This window comes from Bombina bombina, unplaced genomic scaffold (genome assembly GCF_027579735.1).
Source record: "Bombina bombina isolate aBomBom1 unplaced genomic scaffold, aBomBom1.pri scaffold_745, whole genome shotgun sequence".
Taxonomy (NCBI): domain Eukaryota; kingdom Metazoa; phylum Chordata; class Amphibia; order Anura; family Bombinatoridae; genus Bombina; species Bombina bombina.
The window spans coordinates 62779-80811 of NW_026512581.1; the positions used below are offsets into that span (position 1 = coordinate 62779).

Here is an 18033-nt window from a genome sequence, read left to right on the forward strand (position 1 = left end):
GCAAATGTATGCTTTGCCTTTGAAAAAGGGGAAGATGTGATGAGAGCAGGATGTGATGTCACTAGTTTGGGGGCGGGGCTTAGGTCCGGTGTCTGTGTCGCAGTGAGTTTTAGTACTATCAACCTGACTAGATGTGAATTGCTATGCTCTGTAATAAAATAGAGTTGTACCATCATTGCTGTGTCCTGCATATGGCCTGCATCTCATGACAAGCTCCATGTATATTGACATTGATATTTCTTATCACTCTGTATGTTATTTTGTATTCCTAATTACTTCTATCATTTTATTTTCTCAGATCACTTTTCTTCAGGCAACTACCTGTAAGTTGGATACTACAAAAGTCAACAGATATGTCCAACTAGCAGTAGAGAGCAGTGTTCTTGGTGATAAAAAGCGAGCTGTGTCCATCCCTGTGTCATACCAGAGGGGATACCTGTTTATACAGACGGACAAGAGTATATACACTCCAAAGGAAAAAGGTGAGAGAGTAAAAGCCTAGGCATATTCATTGTTGCTGTGCAATATGTCTGTCTAAAGATCTGGATGGTGAAAGGCAACCTCATTCTGTAAGAAACAGAACTTGCTCTCATATGACAAGTTGAGAGTTAACATGCAGGAGAAAAGACATAGGGGCTACCTATCAAGCTCCGAACGGAGCTTGAGGGCCCGTGTTTCTGGCGATTCTTCTGACTCGCCAGAAACACAATTTCTGCTCTGATGAGGCGGACAGGAATCGCCGGAATTCAACCCGATTGAGTACGATCGGGTTGATTGACACCCCCCCTGCTGGCAGCCGATTGGCCACGAGTCTGCAGAGGGCTGTGTTGCACCAGCAGCTTACAAGAGCTGCTGGTGCAATGCTGAATACGGAGAGCGTATTGCTCTCTGCATTCAGCGATGTCTGTCAGACCTGATCCACACTGTCGGATCAGGTCCGACAGACATTTGTTAAATAGGCCTCTTTGCGTGAAGGGTTAGGCCTAAAAAAAAAGGTTGCACCAAACACAACATAAAAACATTAAAATAATAAGTTACATTTAGATATAAACTATCTGATAAAAAATGTCATATAAATATTAATAAAGAAAAGTTATAAGAGTTAAAAAGTATAAGGTATATGACAAGGTGTTTGAATGGAAAGAGCTATAATATATTTATGTGTATGTATATATATATACATATGTACTTATGCATTTATATATGTATATAAAATCATATATACACACATATACATATATACACATGCATATACACGTTGGAGCCCTTTCCACTCAAATACCTTAAAACATGAAAAATAATTTTTATTCAATTTTAATATTTAATAACGTGTTTTACTATGTATTTACTGTAAATTTTTTATATTCCAATGTTCTTCACATTTATCTTCTTTGTTATTATATACTGTATATATATATATATTTCCAAAAAAATCCTCAGATATATATGGAAATATATATTTAAAATTAAAAAGAAAAAATTTCTTCTATCTGAAGAACATTGGAATGTAAAATATTTGATAACTCATGTTGGGTTGAGCACACTTGGTCAAACGCTGTTGGGTTAGCGCATGAGTGAAGTTTTAGGTTTTTTTTGTTTTTAATTGTGCTCCATTGAATTCTATGGGGAGAGGAAGTTAACGATGTGTCCTTCTGAAGCTTGCGCATGTCGGATTTCTTTCAACTTGTAATATGCGCGCTAACCCACACGCGTTTATTTTATTTTCAGTGGTATTTGCGCTTGAGCTCTAAATACCGCTCCACTAGTAATCTAGCTCATAGTATTTTCCACAAGCTACAGAGTGTTGTTTAAACATAGAAATCCTATTCTCTATCAAAGGGTTTTTCATTATAATTAATAAAATGGCTAAGCAAGACCATTAAGTCATTGGCATCACCTTAATATGAAGATTATAATGATGGGAACAGACTTACTGGATAGAACTCTAAGGGAGAGTGAAGCATCAATCAGGGATGGATAGCTCAAAATCAGAAGACATTAGATTTAGGGTGGCCATATTGTCGCTTTAAAGCGGGACACACATGAAAAATACATATGTCAGGGTTCTTATAATGGAACATTATTCAAAACATTTCTTTTAACAGCCCTGACATATGTATTTCTTTCATGTAATTTGCAAGAGTCCATGAGCTAGTGACGTATGGGATATACATTCCTACCAGGAGGGGCAAAGTTTCCCAAACCTCAAAATGCCTATAAATACACCCCTCTCCACACCCACAATTCAGTTTTAAAAACTTTGCCTCCTATGGAGGTGGTGAAGTAAGTTTGTGCTAAGATTTCTACGTTGATATGCGCTTCTCAGCATTGTTGAAGCCCGATTCCTCTCAGAGTACAGCGAATGTCAGAGGGACGTGAAGGGAGTATCACTTATTGAATACGATGATTTACCTAACAGGGATCTATTTCATAGGTTCTCTGTTATTGGTCGTAGAGATTCATCTCCTACCTCCCTTTTCAGATCGACGATATACTCTCAATTTACCATTACCTCTTCTAATAACTGTTTTAGTACTGGTTTGGCTATCTGCTATATCTGGATGGGTGTCTTTTGGTAAGTATGTTTTCATTACTTAAGACACTCTCAGCTATGGTTTGACACTTTATGCATTTATATAACGTTCTAAATATATGTATTGTACTTTTATTTGCCATGAGTCAGGTTCATGTATTTCCTTCTGCAGACTGTCAGTTTCATATTTGGGAATATAAACATTTTAAGAAATGTATTTCTAACCTGGGGTTTAGTCTTTTTTCAAATTGACTACTTTTTGCAATTGCGGGTATAAGGCCCGCGGGTGTGTCAAATGCTAAACTTTATTGCGTCATTCTTTGCGCAAAAATATTTTTGGCACGAAAAAATACGTTTATGACGCAACTTCATAATTTCCGGCGTCATACGTGATGCCGAGACTTTTCACACAGCGGCGTCATCAGTGACGCGAGTGTGCCATTTCTGGTTATTTTTGACGCCAAAAAAGTTTACGTTACATTGTGTGTCATACTTGGCGCCAAACTTTTTCATTATTTCAATACCCCTTGTATGTTTGCCTCTTGCTTTTTTTCTCTATCAGAGGCCTATGCTATTGCATTTTTTCCCATTCCTGAAACTATCATACAGTATAAGGAAATAGATAATTTTGCTTTATATGTTGTTTTTTTCTCTTACATTGTGCAAGATGTCCCAATCTGATCCTGTCTCAGAAGTTTCTGCTGGAACATTGTTGCCTGACATTGGTTCTACCAAAGCTTAGTGTATTTGTTGTAAAATTGTAGAAATTATTCCACCGAATGTCATTTGTAATAGTTGTCATGATAAACTTTTACATGCAGATAGTGTTTCCATCAGTAATAGTGCATTGCCAGTTGCAGTTCCTTCAACTTCTAATGTGCATGATATACCTGTAAATTTTAAAGAATTTGTTTCTGATTCTATTCTGAAGGTTTTGTCTGCATTTCCACCTTCTACTAAACATAAAAGGTCTTTTAAAACTTCTCATTTAGCTGATGAAATTTCAAATGACCAACAACATAATAATTTATCCTCTTCTGATGAGGATCTATCTGATTCAGAAGATCCTTCCTCAGACATTCACACTGACAAATCTACTTATTTATTTAAAATAGAGTATATGCGTTCTTTATTAAAAGAAGTGTTAATTACTTTGGATATTGAGGTAAGACGTTCAGTCTAATAAACATTTAAATGCTGTTTTTAAACCTCCTGTGGTTTCTCCAGGGCATTTCCTATTCCTGAGGCTATTTCTGATATGATTTCTAAGGAATGGAATAAGCCAGGTACTTCTTTTATTCCTTCTTCAAGGTTTAAAAAATTGTATCCTTTACCAGCAAAATCTATAGAGTTTTGGGAAAAAATCCCCAAAGTTGATGGGGCTATTTCTACTCTTGCTAAACGTACCACTATTCCTATGGAAGATAGTACTTCCTTTAAGGATTCTTTAGATAGGAAGCTTGAATCCTATCTAAGAAAGGCCTATTTATATTCAGGTCATCTTCTCAGACCTGCTATTTCTTTGGCTGATTTTGCGGCTGCATCAACTTTCTGGTTGGAGAATTTAGCGCAACATGAATTGGATTCTGACATATCTAGCATTATTCGCTTACTGCAGCATGCTAATCATTTTATTTGTGATGCCATTTTTGATATTATCAAAATTGATGTTAGATCCATGTCTTTAGCTGTATTAGCTAGAAGAGCTTTGTGGCTTAAATCTTGGAATGCTGAATTGACATCTAAATCTAGATTACTATCTCTTTCTTTCCAAGGTAATAATTTATTTGGTTCTCAGTTGGATTCTATTATTTCAACTATCGCTGGGGGAAAAGGAGTTTTTCTGCCTCAGGATAAAAAACCAAAGGGTAAATCTAAGGCTTCTAACCATTTTCGTTCCTTTCGTCAGAATAAGGAACAAAAACTTAATCCTCCCCCCAAGGAATCTGCTTCCAATTGGAAGCCTTCCTCAAATTGGAATAAATCCAAGCCATTTAGGAAACCAAAGTCAGCCCCTAAGTCTGCATGAAGGTGCGGCCCTCATTCCAGCTCAGCTGGTAGGGGGCAGATTAAGGTTTTTCAAGGATTTTGGGATAAAATCTGTCCAAAATCATTGGATTCAGAGCATTGTCTCTCAAGGGTATTGAATAGGATTCAGAGTAAGACCTCCTGTGAGAAGATTTTTTTCTCTCACGTATCCCTGTAAATCCAGTAAACGCTCAGGCTTTTCTGAAGTGTGTTTCAGACCTGGAGTCTTCAGGGTTAATCATGCCAGTTCCTCTTCAGGAACAAGGTTTGGGGTTTTATTCAAACCTATTCATTGTACCAAAGAAGGAAAATGTATTCAGACCAGTTCTGGATCTGAAAAATTTTGAATCGTTATGTAAAAGTACCAACTTTCAAGATGGTGACTATAAGGACTATTCTGCCTTTTGTTCAGCAAGGACATTATATGTCCACAATAGACTTGCAGGATACATACCTTCATATTCCGATTCATCCAGAACACTATCAGTTTCTGAGATTCTCTTTTCTAGACAAGCATTACCAATTTGTTGCTCTTCCATTTGGCCTAGCAACAGCTCCAAGAATCTTTTCAAAGGTTCTGGGTGCCCTACTATCTGTAATCAGAGAACGTGGTATTGCGGTGTTTCCTTATTTGGACGATATCTTGGTACTAGCTCAGTCTTTACGTACTGCAGAATCTCACACAAATCAACTAGTGTTGTTTCTTCGGAAACATGGTTGGAGGATCAATTTACCAAAAAGTTTGATTCCTCAGACAAGGGTCACCTTTTTAGGCTTCCAGATAGATTCAGTGTCCATGACTCTGTCTCTAACAGACAAGAGACGTTTAAAATTGGTTGCAGCAAGCCGGCACCTTAAGTCTCAGTCATTCCCTTCAGTGGCTATGTGCATGGAAGTTTTAGGTCTCATGACTGCAGCATCGGATGTGATCCCCTTTGCTCGTTTTCACATGAGACCTCTACAGCTTTGTATGCTGAATCAATGGTGCAGGGATTATACAAAGATATCACAATTAATATCCTTGAATCCCAATGTACGACACTCTCTGACATGGTGGATAGATCACCATCGTTTGGTTCAAGGGGCTTCTTTTGTTTGGCCAACCTGGACTGTGATCTCAACAGATGTGAGTCTTTCAGGTTGGGGAGCTGTTTGGTGATCTCTGACAGCACAAGGGGTTTGGAAATCTCAAGAGGTGAGATTACCAATAAATATTTTAGAACTCTGTGCAATTCTCAGGGCTCTTCAGTTCTGGCCTCTGCTAAAGAGAGAACCATTCATTTGTTTTCAGACAGACAATATCACAACTGTGGCTTATGTCAATCATCAGGGTGGGACTCACAGTCCCCAAGCTATGAAAGAAGTATCTCAGATACTTGCTTGGGCGGAATCCAGCTCCTGTCTAATCTCTGCGGTGCATATCCCAGGTGAAGACAATTGGGAGGCGGATTATCTCAGCCGCCAGACTTTACATCCAGGGGAGTGGTCTCTCCATCCAGATGTGTTTTCTCAGATTGTTCAGATGTGGGGTCTTCCAGAGATAGATCTCATGGCCTCTCATCTAAACAAGAAACTTCCCAGATACCTGTCCAGGTCCAAGGATGTGCAGGCGGAAGTAGTGGATGCGCTGACACTTCCTTGGTGTTATCATCCAGCTTACATCTTCCCGCCTCTAGTTCTCCTTCCAAGAGTGATCTCCAAGATCATCATGGAACAGTCTTTTGTGTTGCTGGTGGCTCCAGCATGGCCACACAGGTTTTGGTATGCGGATCTGGTTCGGATGTCCAGTTGCCCGCTTGGCCACTTCCGTTACGGCCGGACCTACTATCTCAAGGTCCGTTTTTCCATCAGGATCTCAAATCATTAAATTTGAAGGTATGGAAATTGAACGCTTAGTCATAGAGGTTTCTCTGACTCAGTGATTAATACTATGTTACAAGCTCGCAAATCTGTCTCTAGAAAGATTTATTATAGAGTTTGGAAGACTTACATTTCATGGTGTTCTTTTCATACATTCTCCTGGCATTCTTTTAGAATTCCTAGAATTTTACAGTTTCTTCAGGATGGTTTGGATAAGGGTCTGTCTGCAAGTTCCTTGAAAGGACAAATCTCCTCTCTTTCTGTTTTATTTCACAGAAAGATTGCTATACACTGCTTTGTACAGGCTTTAATTCGTATTAAGCCTGTAATTAAGTCAATTTCTCCTCCTTGGAGTCTTAATTTGGTTGGGAAGGCTTTACACGCTCCTCCATTTGAACCTATGCATTCTTTAGACATTAAACTACTTTCTTGGAAAGTGTTGTTTCTTTTGGCCATCTCTTCTGCTAGAAGAGTTTCTGAGTTATCTGCTCTTTCTTGTGAGTCTCCTTTTCTGATTTTTCATCAGGATAAGGCAGTTTTGCGGACTTCTTTTCAATTTTTACCTAAGGTTGTGAATTCTAACAACATTAGTAGAGAAATTGTTGTCCCTTCCTTATGTCCTAATCCTAAGAATTCTTTGGAAAGATCCTTACATTCTTTGGATGTGGTAAAAGCTTTGAAATATTATGTGGAAGCTACTAAAGATTTCAGGAAGACTTCCAGTCTATTTGTTTTATTTTCTGGTCCTAGGAAAGTTCAGAAGGCATCTGCTATTTCCTTGGCTTCTTGGTTGAAACTTTTTTTTTTTAAATTCTTTTTATTGAAGAGACATAGGAGCAAGACAACATATTCATATGCACTCAGAGTAATAATACAGAAAACAAGTTACAATCAGAGTTCTAGGTTAAATGTTACATTATAAGCATCGATATACAGTGTTCGCGTATTTTTGAGAAAGATGAAAGACATTTATGTATTTAGAGGTACATATAGCTTATTCAGGCATTTTCTTATGTTGCACCCGTGTCCCTAATTTTTATAGTATCATCAAAACTAAACTAAACTAAATAAAACCTACACTAACATAGCATAACCAAACAATAATAAACTAAAATAAAGTAAACTAGTACCTTCTATCACGGAGAGTATATATATATATGTATGTCCCCCTTTGAAGCTAATGTGGAAAACCTCCACTTATTTAGAGTTTTAGGTTCACCGTGAATTGCAACATTGTGTAAGTATTAGGTTAAGGTACCAGGTTAAGTATTAGGTGAAGGTACAACCCTGAGAGTGCTTGCAGGCCTCATACATAAACATTTTGTAGAGATGGGCTAGTTCTTGTGGGATAAGACCTGATATACTATGGTTATTTATAAGTGAGGATTGGAATTGATAAACACGGTTTAAAGGGGGGTGAGATGAGATCCGTATAAGTATTGAGTATATGTATGTAAGCCAAGTTATATTGTGGTGGAAGTATCTTCTAATACATTAGGTGTCAGAGCACATGACATATCAAAATATTACTTACATTAGACACTTGAAGATAGTTACTCTTACTACAGGAGAATAAGTACTAGCAAAAACAAAATTAACAGAATACTAAGACAATACACACATAAGAACTCCTCAACCAAACAACAATTATGAAAATTAAGATTATTAAACACATTTCCAGATGACCCAGAGAATTCAGGGGTATGCCATTGCCATCCCTATTATGCGTGTATGAGGGGTGTCCGCATATAAGCTACCTGGTGTTGCCAGGAAAGCAAGCTTATGCCTTTAAATTAATAAGACTATTGATCCTATGAGTTGATATGAGTGTTATTGTGAAGGCATATCTGAATTTAATAGTAGGTTATACTGCCCAATAGTTTGCTTTTAATAAACAGTGGTCTGGTAGTTGGTTAAGGAGGAAAGTGAGAGCTGCAAAAATCTATCACAGATCAAAGAACAGTTTGGCATACATCCAAATGTACCTCCATATTGGAGTTTTTCCATTTTATAAACTCTAAACCTCCAAAAACCTCAAAATAAAACTTAACTAAATACAAAACAAAAAATAAACAATAAGACACAAACAGCCCAAAGTAGATACCAGGGGGGCCTTATAGGTAATACCTTAAAGTAACTTGAAGGTCTATAGGTGGTATTTCTCAAAATTGTAGAGGGTTGATATGTACCATGATGAACTAATTCATTGGCCATTTTTGAATGCTCCAAACGCTGTTGGAAAGATAATAGTTAGGAGATCTGGGCATATTTATGGTACCTATTCGCATAGTAATCTATCAGCGTTAGGAAGTAACATAGCTTTTGCAGTGGGTATAAATGCTCATATCTTGCTACGCAACAGTCTCAGTAGTAAGAAAAAGAGGGGAATAAGCCTGCTCTTGTGTATCAAAGGCACCAAGATAACCATGCCTGAGGCAGGAATATAAACTGCTTACATTTCTATATATGACTGCAAACTTAAGTGGGATAATGCAGTTAGAATTGATACTGCTATACTGTGATAAAATTCTTATATAATGTGTGGTTGTTACAAAAGGTTAGCAGCGGTATAGGCATTTCGCCCTGGGATACAATTGACTTCAACTGGGAATAAATTAGGTTGTTCAGAAATATTGAATATTTAACAACGTTATTCATGAGTTGTCACAAGCTTACTATCTGAAAAATAAAATAGGACTTTCCAGGGTTATCTCATTGCTAAATGTCAACAACAAAACATTAACTAAACATTTCAACAGGTACTAGATTGTAATAAACGAGATTAAAAATAAAATTGAAAACTTAGCCACAGTACAAGCAGCTATCTGCTTGTAAGGAGAAAGGATGAGAGTATACCAAGCTCCGAAAGTATAAGGCTAACACTGTGTGTGGAGTCAGGTCACAAACAACCAAGGGCGCTGTAAAGGAGATAAACATTAGTGTAAATATTTATATAGCTGGTCTTCACTACGGCAGTTCTTCATAGTAACTACTGCGACAGTTAGAAGTATTGTCCCTTTATGTTGGCACAGAAGTTGCGAGTATAAAGCCAAGCAGTTGTGAACAACAATTAATAATCATAATAAAGGGCACCTATGATCAGAGTTCTCCCGAAGTGTCTTTCATAGAGGAGCATAAAAAAAAAAAAAAAAAAAAAGCACAACTTTGCTGCAGCACATATAATTGGGGAATCCTTGGAGTCAATTCTGTTCCACATACGATAGGGTTTCTATATAATCAAAACGCTGGACTGAGTATAGTGAGCTCTGAAACGAGTCGCCTCTCACAAAATTAGTACCTGTGATTGAACTGACTCATAGTGGCTTCATTTGTACTGGCACTCAGCCGATGCCCATTGCCCTTCGAATGTATCGTCCATTGTTCTCCACGTGGGAGCTGAGGCTGCAGGCAGCTGTAGACAGCCCTGCTGCAGATGGGTGTACTAGCTGAGTAACAAGCGGTCTTGATTCTCGGAGCAATGTGTCGCCATATGTCTGACATGCTGTATAGGAGAGTGCACTCTTCAGCAGCTGCTGAATAGACAAGCAAGTTCCAGTATCACGCTGCGATACACATGTATTTCTTGTTACCATATTCCTCTGCACTGGCACTCCATCTCTCATGACTGTGCCGATCTCTACTGCTCTGTCTTGGGTGCGGGAGCGGTGGTCCAATAAGCCGGTGTCCAGTAAAGCTGGATTGTGTGCCTGCTGCCCCTGCGAACCCACATTGTGCTCTGATTGATGCACCTCTGGAGTCATGTGGACATTATCCTGAGATGCCTCTGCTGTGAATCGGCGCCATGTTGAAAAGGGGCTCAAGGAGTTCCCGACTTGAGTTTCCGTCAGCAATTTCTGTAGTGTGAGTTCTATTTTATCCAGAGCTGGTAGTAGCAGGTCCTTGAGAGAAATAGTCATGGCTCGGAGTTCCCTTTCAGTGGAAAAGGCTTCCATTTCTGTGTCTGTTCCTTACTATATTGTGAACAGTGTGTAATGTTGCGCCAGTTCTCCTCTCTCTGTTAATGACTTCACGGGAGCCAAGAGATGTCAAATCTTGATCCTGGTAGGTACCCGGGCACAATGCTTGCCAAGGGTGATATGGATGGCTAAAAGTGTGGCTACTAATTCTTGCTATAACAAGAGCTGAGACGGAGCAGTTTCAGTCCGTGGCCATCTTGGTACGCCGCCCACCGGAAGTCCGATATAAACGTTTTTAAACAGTCACAACAAACTGCCACAGCTCTACTGTGGCCCTACTCTGCCATACGACGACTTTGGAAGGCACAAAAACCCTTTAGAGAGGTCCTAAATGTTCAGGGGACTCCTTCAGGGAAGCTGGATGTCTCAAGCTGCAAAAACGAAAATAGGCCCCTCCCAACCTGTACTCACAGTGAGAGGGCCTTAAAAAACTATCCCTAGGCAAAATCTAGACAGCCATGTGGAAAAAAGGGCCTCAGAATAAAGTTTTATCACCAATATGTAATAAACGTTTATACACTTCAATCAAACGTTATATCTATTTAGTAATGTGAGTAAACAATAAAAACAGAATTTATGCTTACCTGATAAATTACTTTCTCCAACGGTGTGTCCGGTCCACGGCGTCATCCTTACTTGTGGGGAATATCTCTTCCCCAACAGGAAATGGCAAAGAGTCCCAGCAAAGCTGGCCATATAGTCCCTCCTAGGCTCCGCCCACCCCAGTCATTCGACCGACGGACAGGAGGAAAAAATAGGAGAAACCATAGGGTGCCGTGGTGACTGTAGTTAGAGAAAATAATTCATCAAACCTGATTAAAAAACCAGGGCGGGCCGTGTACAGGACACACCGTTGGAGAAAGTAATTTATCAGGTAAGCATAAATTCTGTTTTTCCAACATTGGTGTGTCCGGTCCACGGCGTCATCCTTACTTGGGGAACCAATACCAAAGCTTTAGGACACGGATGAAGGGAGGGAGCAATCAGGTTACCTAAATGGAAGGCACCACGGATTGCAAAACCTTTCTCCCAAAAATAGCCTCCGAAGAAGCAAAAGTATAAATTTGTAAAATTTGGCAAAATGTGCAGTGAAGACCAAGTCGCTGCCTTACATATCTGATCAACAGAAGCCTCGTTCTTGAAGGCCCATGTGGAAGCCACAGCCCTAGTGGAGTGAGCTGTGATTCTTTCAGGAGGCTGCCGTCCGGCAGTCTCAAAGCCAATCTGATGATGCTTTTAAGCCAAAAGGAAAGAGAGGTAGAAGTTGCTTTTTGACCTCTCCTTTTACCAGAATAGACGACAAACAGAGAAGATGTTTGTCTGAACTCTTTTGTAGCTTCTAAGTAGAATTTTAGAGCACGGACTACATCTAAATTGTGTAGCAAACGTTCCTTCTTTGAAACTGGATTCGGACACAAAGAAGGTACAACTATCTCCTGGTTAATATTTTTGTTGGAAACAACCTTTGGAAGAAAACCAGGCTTAGTACGCAAAACAACCTTATCTGAATGGAACACCAGATAGGGCGGAGTACACTGCAGAGCAGATAACTCAGAAACTCTTCTAGCAGAAGAAATAGCAACCAAAAACAAAACTTTGCAAGATAACAACTTAATATCTATGGAATGTAAAGGTTCAAACGGAACCCCTTGAAGAACTAAAAGAACTAGATTTAAACTCAGGGAGGAGTCAAAGGTCTGTAAACAGGCTTGATCCTAACCAGAGCCTGAACAAATGCTTGAACATCTGGCACAGCTGCCAGTCGTTTGTGTAGTAAGACAGATAAGGCAGAAATCTGTCCCTTTAGAGAACTCGCAGATAATCCTTTATCCAAACCTTCTTGTAGAAAGGAAAGGATCTTAGGAATCTTTATCTTATTCCATGGGAATCCCTTGGATTCACACCAGCAGATATATCTTTTCCATATTTTATGGTAAATTTTTCTAGTTACCGTTTTCTGGCTTGAACCAGAGTATCTATCACAGAATCTGAAAATCACACGCTTTGATAGAATCAAGCGTTCAATCTCCAAGCCGTCAGCTGGAGGGAGACAGATTTGGATGTTCGAATGGACCCTGTACAAGAAGGTCCTGTCTCAAAGGTAGCTTCCATGGTGGAGCCGATGACATATTCACCAGGTCTGCATACCAAGTCCTGCGTGGCCACGCAGGAGCGATCAAGATCACCGAGGCCCTCTCCTGCTTGATACTGGCTACCAGCCAGGGAATGAGAGGAAACGGTGGAAACACATAAGCTAGATTGAAGGTCCAAGGCGCTACTAGTGCATCCACTAGAGTCGCCTTGGGATCCCTGGATCTGGACCCGTAGCAAGGAACCTTGAAGTTCTGACGAGATGCCATCAGATCCATGTCTGGAATGCCCCATAATTGGGTCAACTGGGCAAATATCTCCGGGTGGAGTTCCCACTCCCCGGATGGAAAGTCTGACGACTCAGATAATCCGCCTCCCAGTTTTCCACTCCTGGGATGTGGATCGCAGATAGGTGACAGGAGTGATCCTCCGCCCATTGTATTATTTTGGTCACTTCTTTCATCGCCAGGGAACTCCTTGTTCCCCCTGATGATTGATATAAGCAACAGTCGTCATGTTGTCTGATTGGAATCTTATGAATCTGGCCTTTGCTAGCTGAGGCCAAGCCCTGAGAGCATTGAATATCACTCTTAGTTCCAGAATGTTTATCGGGAGAAGAGACTCTTCCCGAGACCAAGTCCCTGAGCTTTCAGGGATTCCCAGACCGCACCCCAGCCCACTAGACTGGCGTCGGTCGTGACGATGACCCACTCTGGTCTGCGGAAGCTCATTCCCTGGGATAGGTGGTCCAGGGTTAGCCACCAACTGAGTGAATCTCTGGTCTTCTGATCTACTTGAATCACTGGAGACAAGTCTGTATAGTCCCCATTCCACTGTTTCAGCATGCACAGTTGTAATGGTCTTAGATGAATTCGCGCAAAAGGAACTATGTCCATTGCTGCAACCATCAACCCTACTACTTCCATGCACTGAGCTATGGAAGGACGTGGAACTGAATGAAGAACTTGACAAGCGCTTAGAAGTTTTGACTTTCTGACATCTGTCAGAAAAATCCTCATTTCTAAAGAATCTATTATTGTTCCCAAGAAGGGAACTCTTGTCGACGGAGACAGAGAACTTTTTTCTATGTTCACCTTCCATCTGTGAGATCTGAGAAAGGCCAGAACGATGTCTGTATGAGCCTTTGCCTTTGAAAGGGACGACGCTTGTATTAGAATGTCGTCCAAGTATGGTACTACTGCAATGCCCCTCGGTCTTAGAACCGCTAGAAGGGACCCGAGTACCTATGTGAAAATCCTTGGAGCAGTGGCTAACCCGAATGGGAGGGCCACAAACTTGTAATGTTTGTCCAGAAAGGCGAACCTTAGGAACTGATGATGTTCTTTGTGGATAGGAATATGTAGATACGCATCCTTTAGATCCACGGTAGTCATAAATTGACCTTCCTGGATGGTAGGTAGAATCGTTCGAATGGTTTCCATTTTGAACGATGGTACTCTGAGAAATTTGTTTAGGATTTTTAAATCCAGAATTGGTCTGAAGGTTCCCTCTTTTTTGGGAACTACGAACAGATTTGAGTAAAACCCATTCCTTGTTCCGCCATTGGAACTGGGTGTATCACTCCCATCCTTAACAGGTCTTCTAGACAATGTAAGAATGCCTGTCTCTTTATTTGGTTTGAGGATAAGTGAGATATGTGAAACCTTCCCCTTGGGGGTAGTTCCTTGAATTCCAGAAGATAACCCTGAGAAACTCTTTCTAGCGTCCAGGGATCCTGAACATCTCTTGCCCAAGCCTGAGCAAAGAGAGAGAGTCTGCCCCCAACTAGATCCGGTCCCGGATCGGGGGCTACTCCTTCATGCTGTTTTGTTAGCAGCAGGTTTCTTGGCCTGCTTACCCTTGTTCCAGCCTTGCATCGGTTTCCAGGCTGGTTTGGTCTGTGAAGCATTACCCTCTTGCTTAGAGGATGCAGAATTAGAGGCCGGTCCGTTCCTGAAATTACGAAAGGAACGAAAATTAGACTTATTCTTGGCTTTGAAAGGCCTATCTTGTGGGAGGGCGTGGCCCTTTCCCCCAGTGATGTCTGAGATAATCTCTTTCAATTCTGGCCCAAAGAGAGTTTTACCCTTGAAGGGGATATTAAGCAATTTTGTCTTGGATGATACATCCGCTGACCAAGACTTTAGCCAAAGCGCTCTGCGCGCCACAATTGCAAACCCTGAATTTTTCGCCGCTAATCTAGCTAATTGCAAAGCGGCATCTAAAATAAAAGAATTAGCCAACTTAAGTGCGTGAACTCTGTCCATAACCTCCTCATATGGAGTCTCTCTACTGAGCGACTTTTCTAGTTCCTCGAACCAGACCACGCTGCTGTAGTGACAGGAACAATGCACGAAATGGGTTGCAGAAGGTAACCTTGCTGTACAAAAATCTTTTTAAGCAAACCCTCCAATTTTTAATCCATAGGATCTTTGAAAGCACAATTATCCTCGATAGGAATAGTAGTGCGCTTGTTTAGAGTAGAAACTGCCCCCTCGACCTTAGGGACTGTCTGCCATAAGTCCTTTCTGGGGTCGACCATAGGAAATAATTTCTTAAATATAGGAGGGGGAACAAAAGGTATGCCGGGCTTCTCCCACTCCTTATTCACGATGTCCGCCACCCGCTTGGGTATAGGAAAAGCGTCAGGATGCACCGGAACCTCTAGGAACTTGTCCATCTTGCATAATTTTTTCTGGAATGACCAGGTTGTCACAATCATCCAGAGTAGATAACACCCCCTTAAGCAGTGCGCGGAGATGCTCTAATTTAAATTTAAATGTCACAACATCAGGTTCAGCCTGTTGAGAAATTTTTCCTGAATCTGAAATTTCCCCATCTGACAAAACCTCCCTCATGGCCCCTTCAGATTGGTGTGAGGGTATGACAGAGCAATTATCATCAGCGCCCTCTTGCTCTTCAGTGTTTAAAATAGATCAATCACGCTTTCTCTGATATGCAGGCATTTTGGATAAAAATTTGCTATGGAGTTATCCATTACTGCCGTCAATTGTTGCATAGTAATAAGCATTGGCGCGCTAGAAGTACTAGGGGCCTCCTGCGTGGGCAAAACTGGTATAGACACAGAAGGAGATGATGTAGAACCATGTCTACTCCCTTCATCTGATGAATCATCTTGGGCAACTCATTATCTGTGGCAGTACTGTCCTTACTTTGTTTGGACGCTATGGCACAATTATCACACAATTTTGAAGGGGGAGACACATTGACTTTCATACATATAGAACATAGCTTATCTGAAGGTACAGACATGTTAAACAGGCTTAAACTTGTCAATAAAGCACAAAAACCGTTTTTTAAACAAAACCGTTACTGTCTCTTTAAATTTTAAACAGAGCACACTTTATTACTGAATATGTGAAAAAATATGAAGGAATTGTTCAAAATTTACCAAATTTTCACCACAGTGTCTTAAAGCATTCAAAGTATTGCACACCAATTTTGAGAGCTTTAACCCTTAAATTAACGAAACCGGAGCAGGTTACAGTTTTAACCCCTCTACAGTCCCAGCTACAGCCTTTGCTGCGACTTTACCAAACCCAGGGGGGAATATGATACCAAATGAAGCCTTCTAGGAACTTTTCCCAAACACTTTCAGATCCTCACACATGCATCTGCTTTTCTTGCTATCAAAAGTAACTGCGCAGTAATGGCGCGAAAATGAGGCTCAGCCTACAACTGGGAAGGCCCTTCCTGACTGGAAAAGGTGTCTAACACAGTGCCTGACGTTAAAAAACGTTCCCCAAGTTTATAAGTGTGAATTACCAGCATAAACATGTATAAAATGCCCAAATAAAGCAATCGATTTTGCCCATAAAAGTGTCTACCAGTTTTATAGCCCATGTTAAGCCCTTTATTCTGTTTGAGACTAAGAAAATGGCTTACCGGTCCCCATGAGGGAAATGACAGCCTTCCAGCATTACACAGTCTTTTAGAAATATGGCTAGTCATACCTTAAGCAGAAAAGTCTGCTGTTTCCCTCAACTGAAGTTACTTCATCTCAACAGTCCTATGTGAAACAGCAAACGATTTTAGTTACTGTCTGCTAAAATCATCTTCCTACAAACAGAATTTCTTCATCTTTTTCTGTTTCAGAGTAAATAGTACATACCAGCACTATTTTAAAATAACAAACTCTTGATAGTAGAATAAAAAAACTACAACTAAACACCACATACTCTTAACCATCTCCGTGGAGATGTTGCCTGTGCAACGGCAAAGAGAATGACTGGGGTGGGCGGAGCCTAGGAGGGACTATATGGCCAGCTTTGCTGGGACTCTTTGCCATTTCCTGTTGGGGAAGAGATATTCCCACAAGTAAGGATGACGCCGTGGACCGGACACACCAATGTTAGAGAAAATATTACCCTTTACCAGCAAGCATGATACCAGTCGTTATAAATCACTGTAATCAGGCTTACCTTAAATAAATCCGGTATTGTCAGCATTTTCTAGCATATTCATTTCTCTAGAAAAATTTAAAACTGCCATACCTCAGAGCAGGAGACCCTGCACGCCATTCCCCCAGCTGAAGTTACCCATCTCTTCAGTTATGTGTGAGAACAGCAATGGATCTTAGTTACAACATGCTAAGATCATCAAAGACCACAGGCAGACTCTTCTTCAACTTTCTGCCTGAGGCTAAAATAGTACAACTCCGGTACCATTTGAAAATAACAAACTTTTGATTGAAGATAAACTACATTAATTCACCACATCTCTCTAGCTACTTCCTTTATTGTCGAGAGCTGCAAGAGAATGACTGGGAGGTGGCAGTTAGGGGAGAGCTATATAGACAGCTCTGCTATGGGTGATCCTCTTGCAGCTTCCTGTTGGGAAGGAGAATATCCCACAAGTAATGGATGATCCGTGGACTGGATACACCTTACAAGAGAAATATAACCACCAAAAACAGGCCTCATGGTCTCTTGCCATTATGAAATAAATGAATTTATCAGGTAACATCAATTATGTTTTCTTTCATGTAAATGGCAAGAGTCCATGAGCTAGTGACATTATCATATGGGATAAAATACCCAAGATGTGGAAGTTCACAGAAGAATCAATAGAGAGGGAGGGATAAAATAAAGTAATTAAATAAAAAAAAATATAAACAGAAGATCAAACTGAGACAGCTGCCTGAAGAACTTTTCTACCAAAGACTGCTTCAGAAGAAGCAAAATACATTGAAATGGTAAAATTGAGTAAATGTATGCAAAGAAGACCAAGTTGCTACTTTGCAAATCTGATCAACTGAAGCTTCATTCTTAAAAGCCCAAGAAGTGGCAACTGATCTAGTAGAATGAGCTGTAATTCTCTGAGGTGGAGACTGTCCCGCCTCCAAATAAGCCTTGTGAATCAAAAGCTTTAACCAAGATGCCAAATAAATGGCAGAGGCTTTTTGACCTTTCCTAGAACCAGAAAAGACAACAAATAGACTAGATGTCTTCCTGAAATCCTTAGTAGCCTCAACATAGTATTTCAAAGCCCTTACCACATCAAAAGAGTGTAATAATTTTTCAA

The 18033-nt window shown here is 40.4% G+C and overlaps 1 protein-coding gene across 1 annotated transcript in view; it reads left to right on the forward strand.

The window, feature by feature from the left end:
• Window positions 1–18033, forward strand: part of LOC128644408 (complement C4-B) — a gene marked incomplete at its 3' end in the record, with an annotated part of 166648 nt that overhangs the window by 33890 nt on the left and 114725 nt on the right. Inside the window, exon 3 of the mRNA XM_053697032.1 lies at window positions 299–482. Coding sequence (XP_053553007.1) covers window positions 299–482 — 184 coding nt within the window. The remainder of the gene's footprint in view (window positions 1–298; window positions 483–18033) is intronic.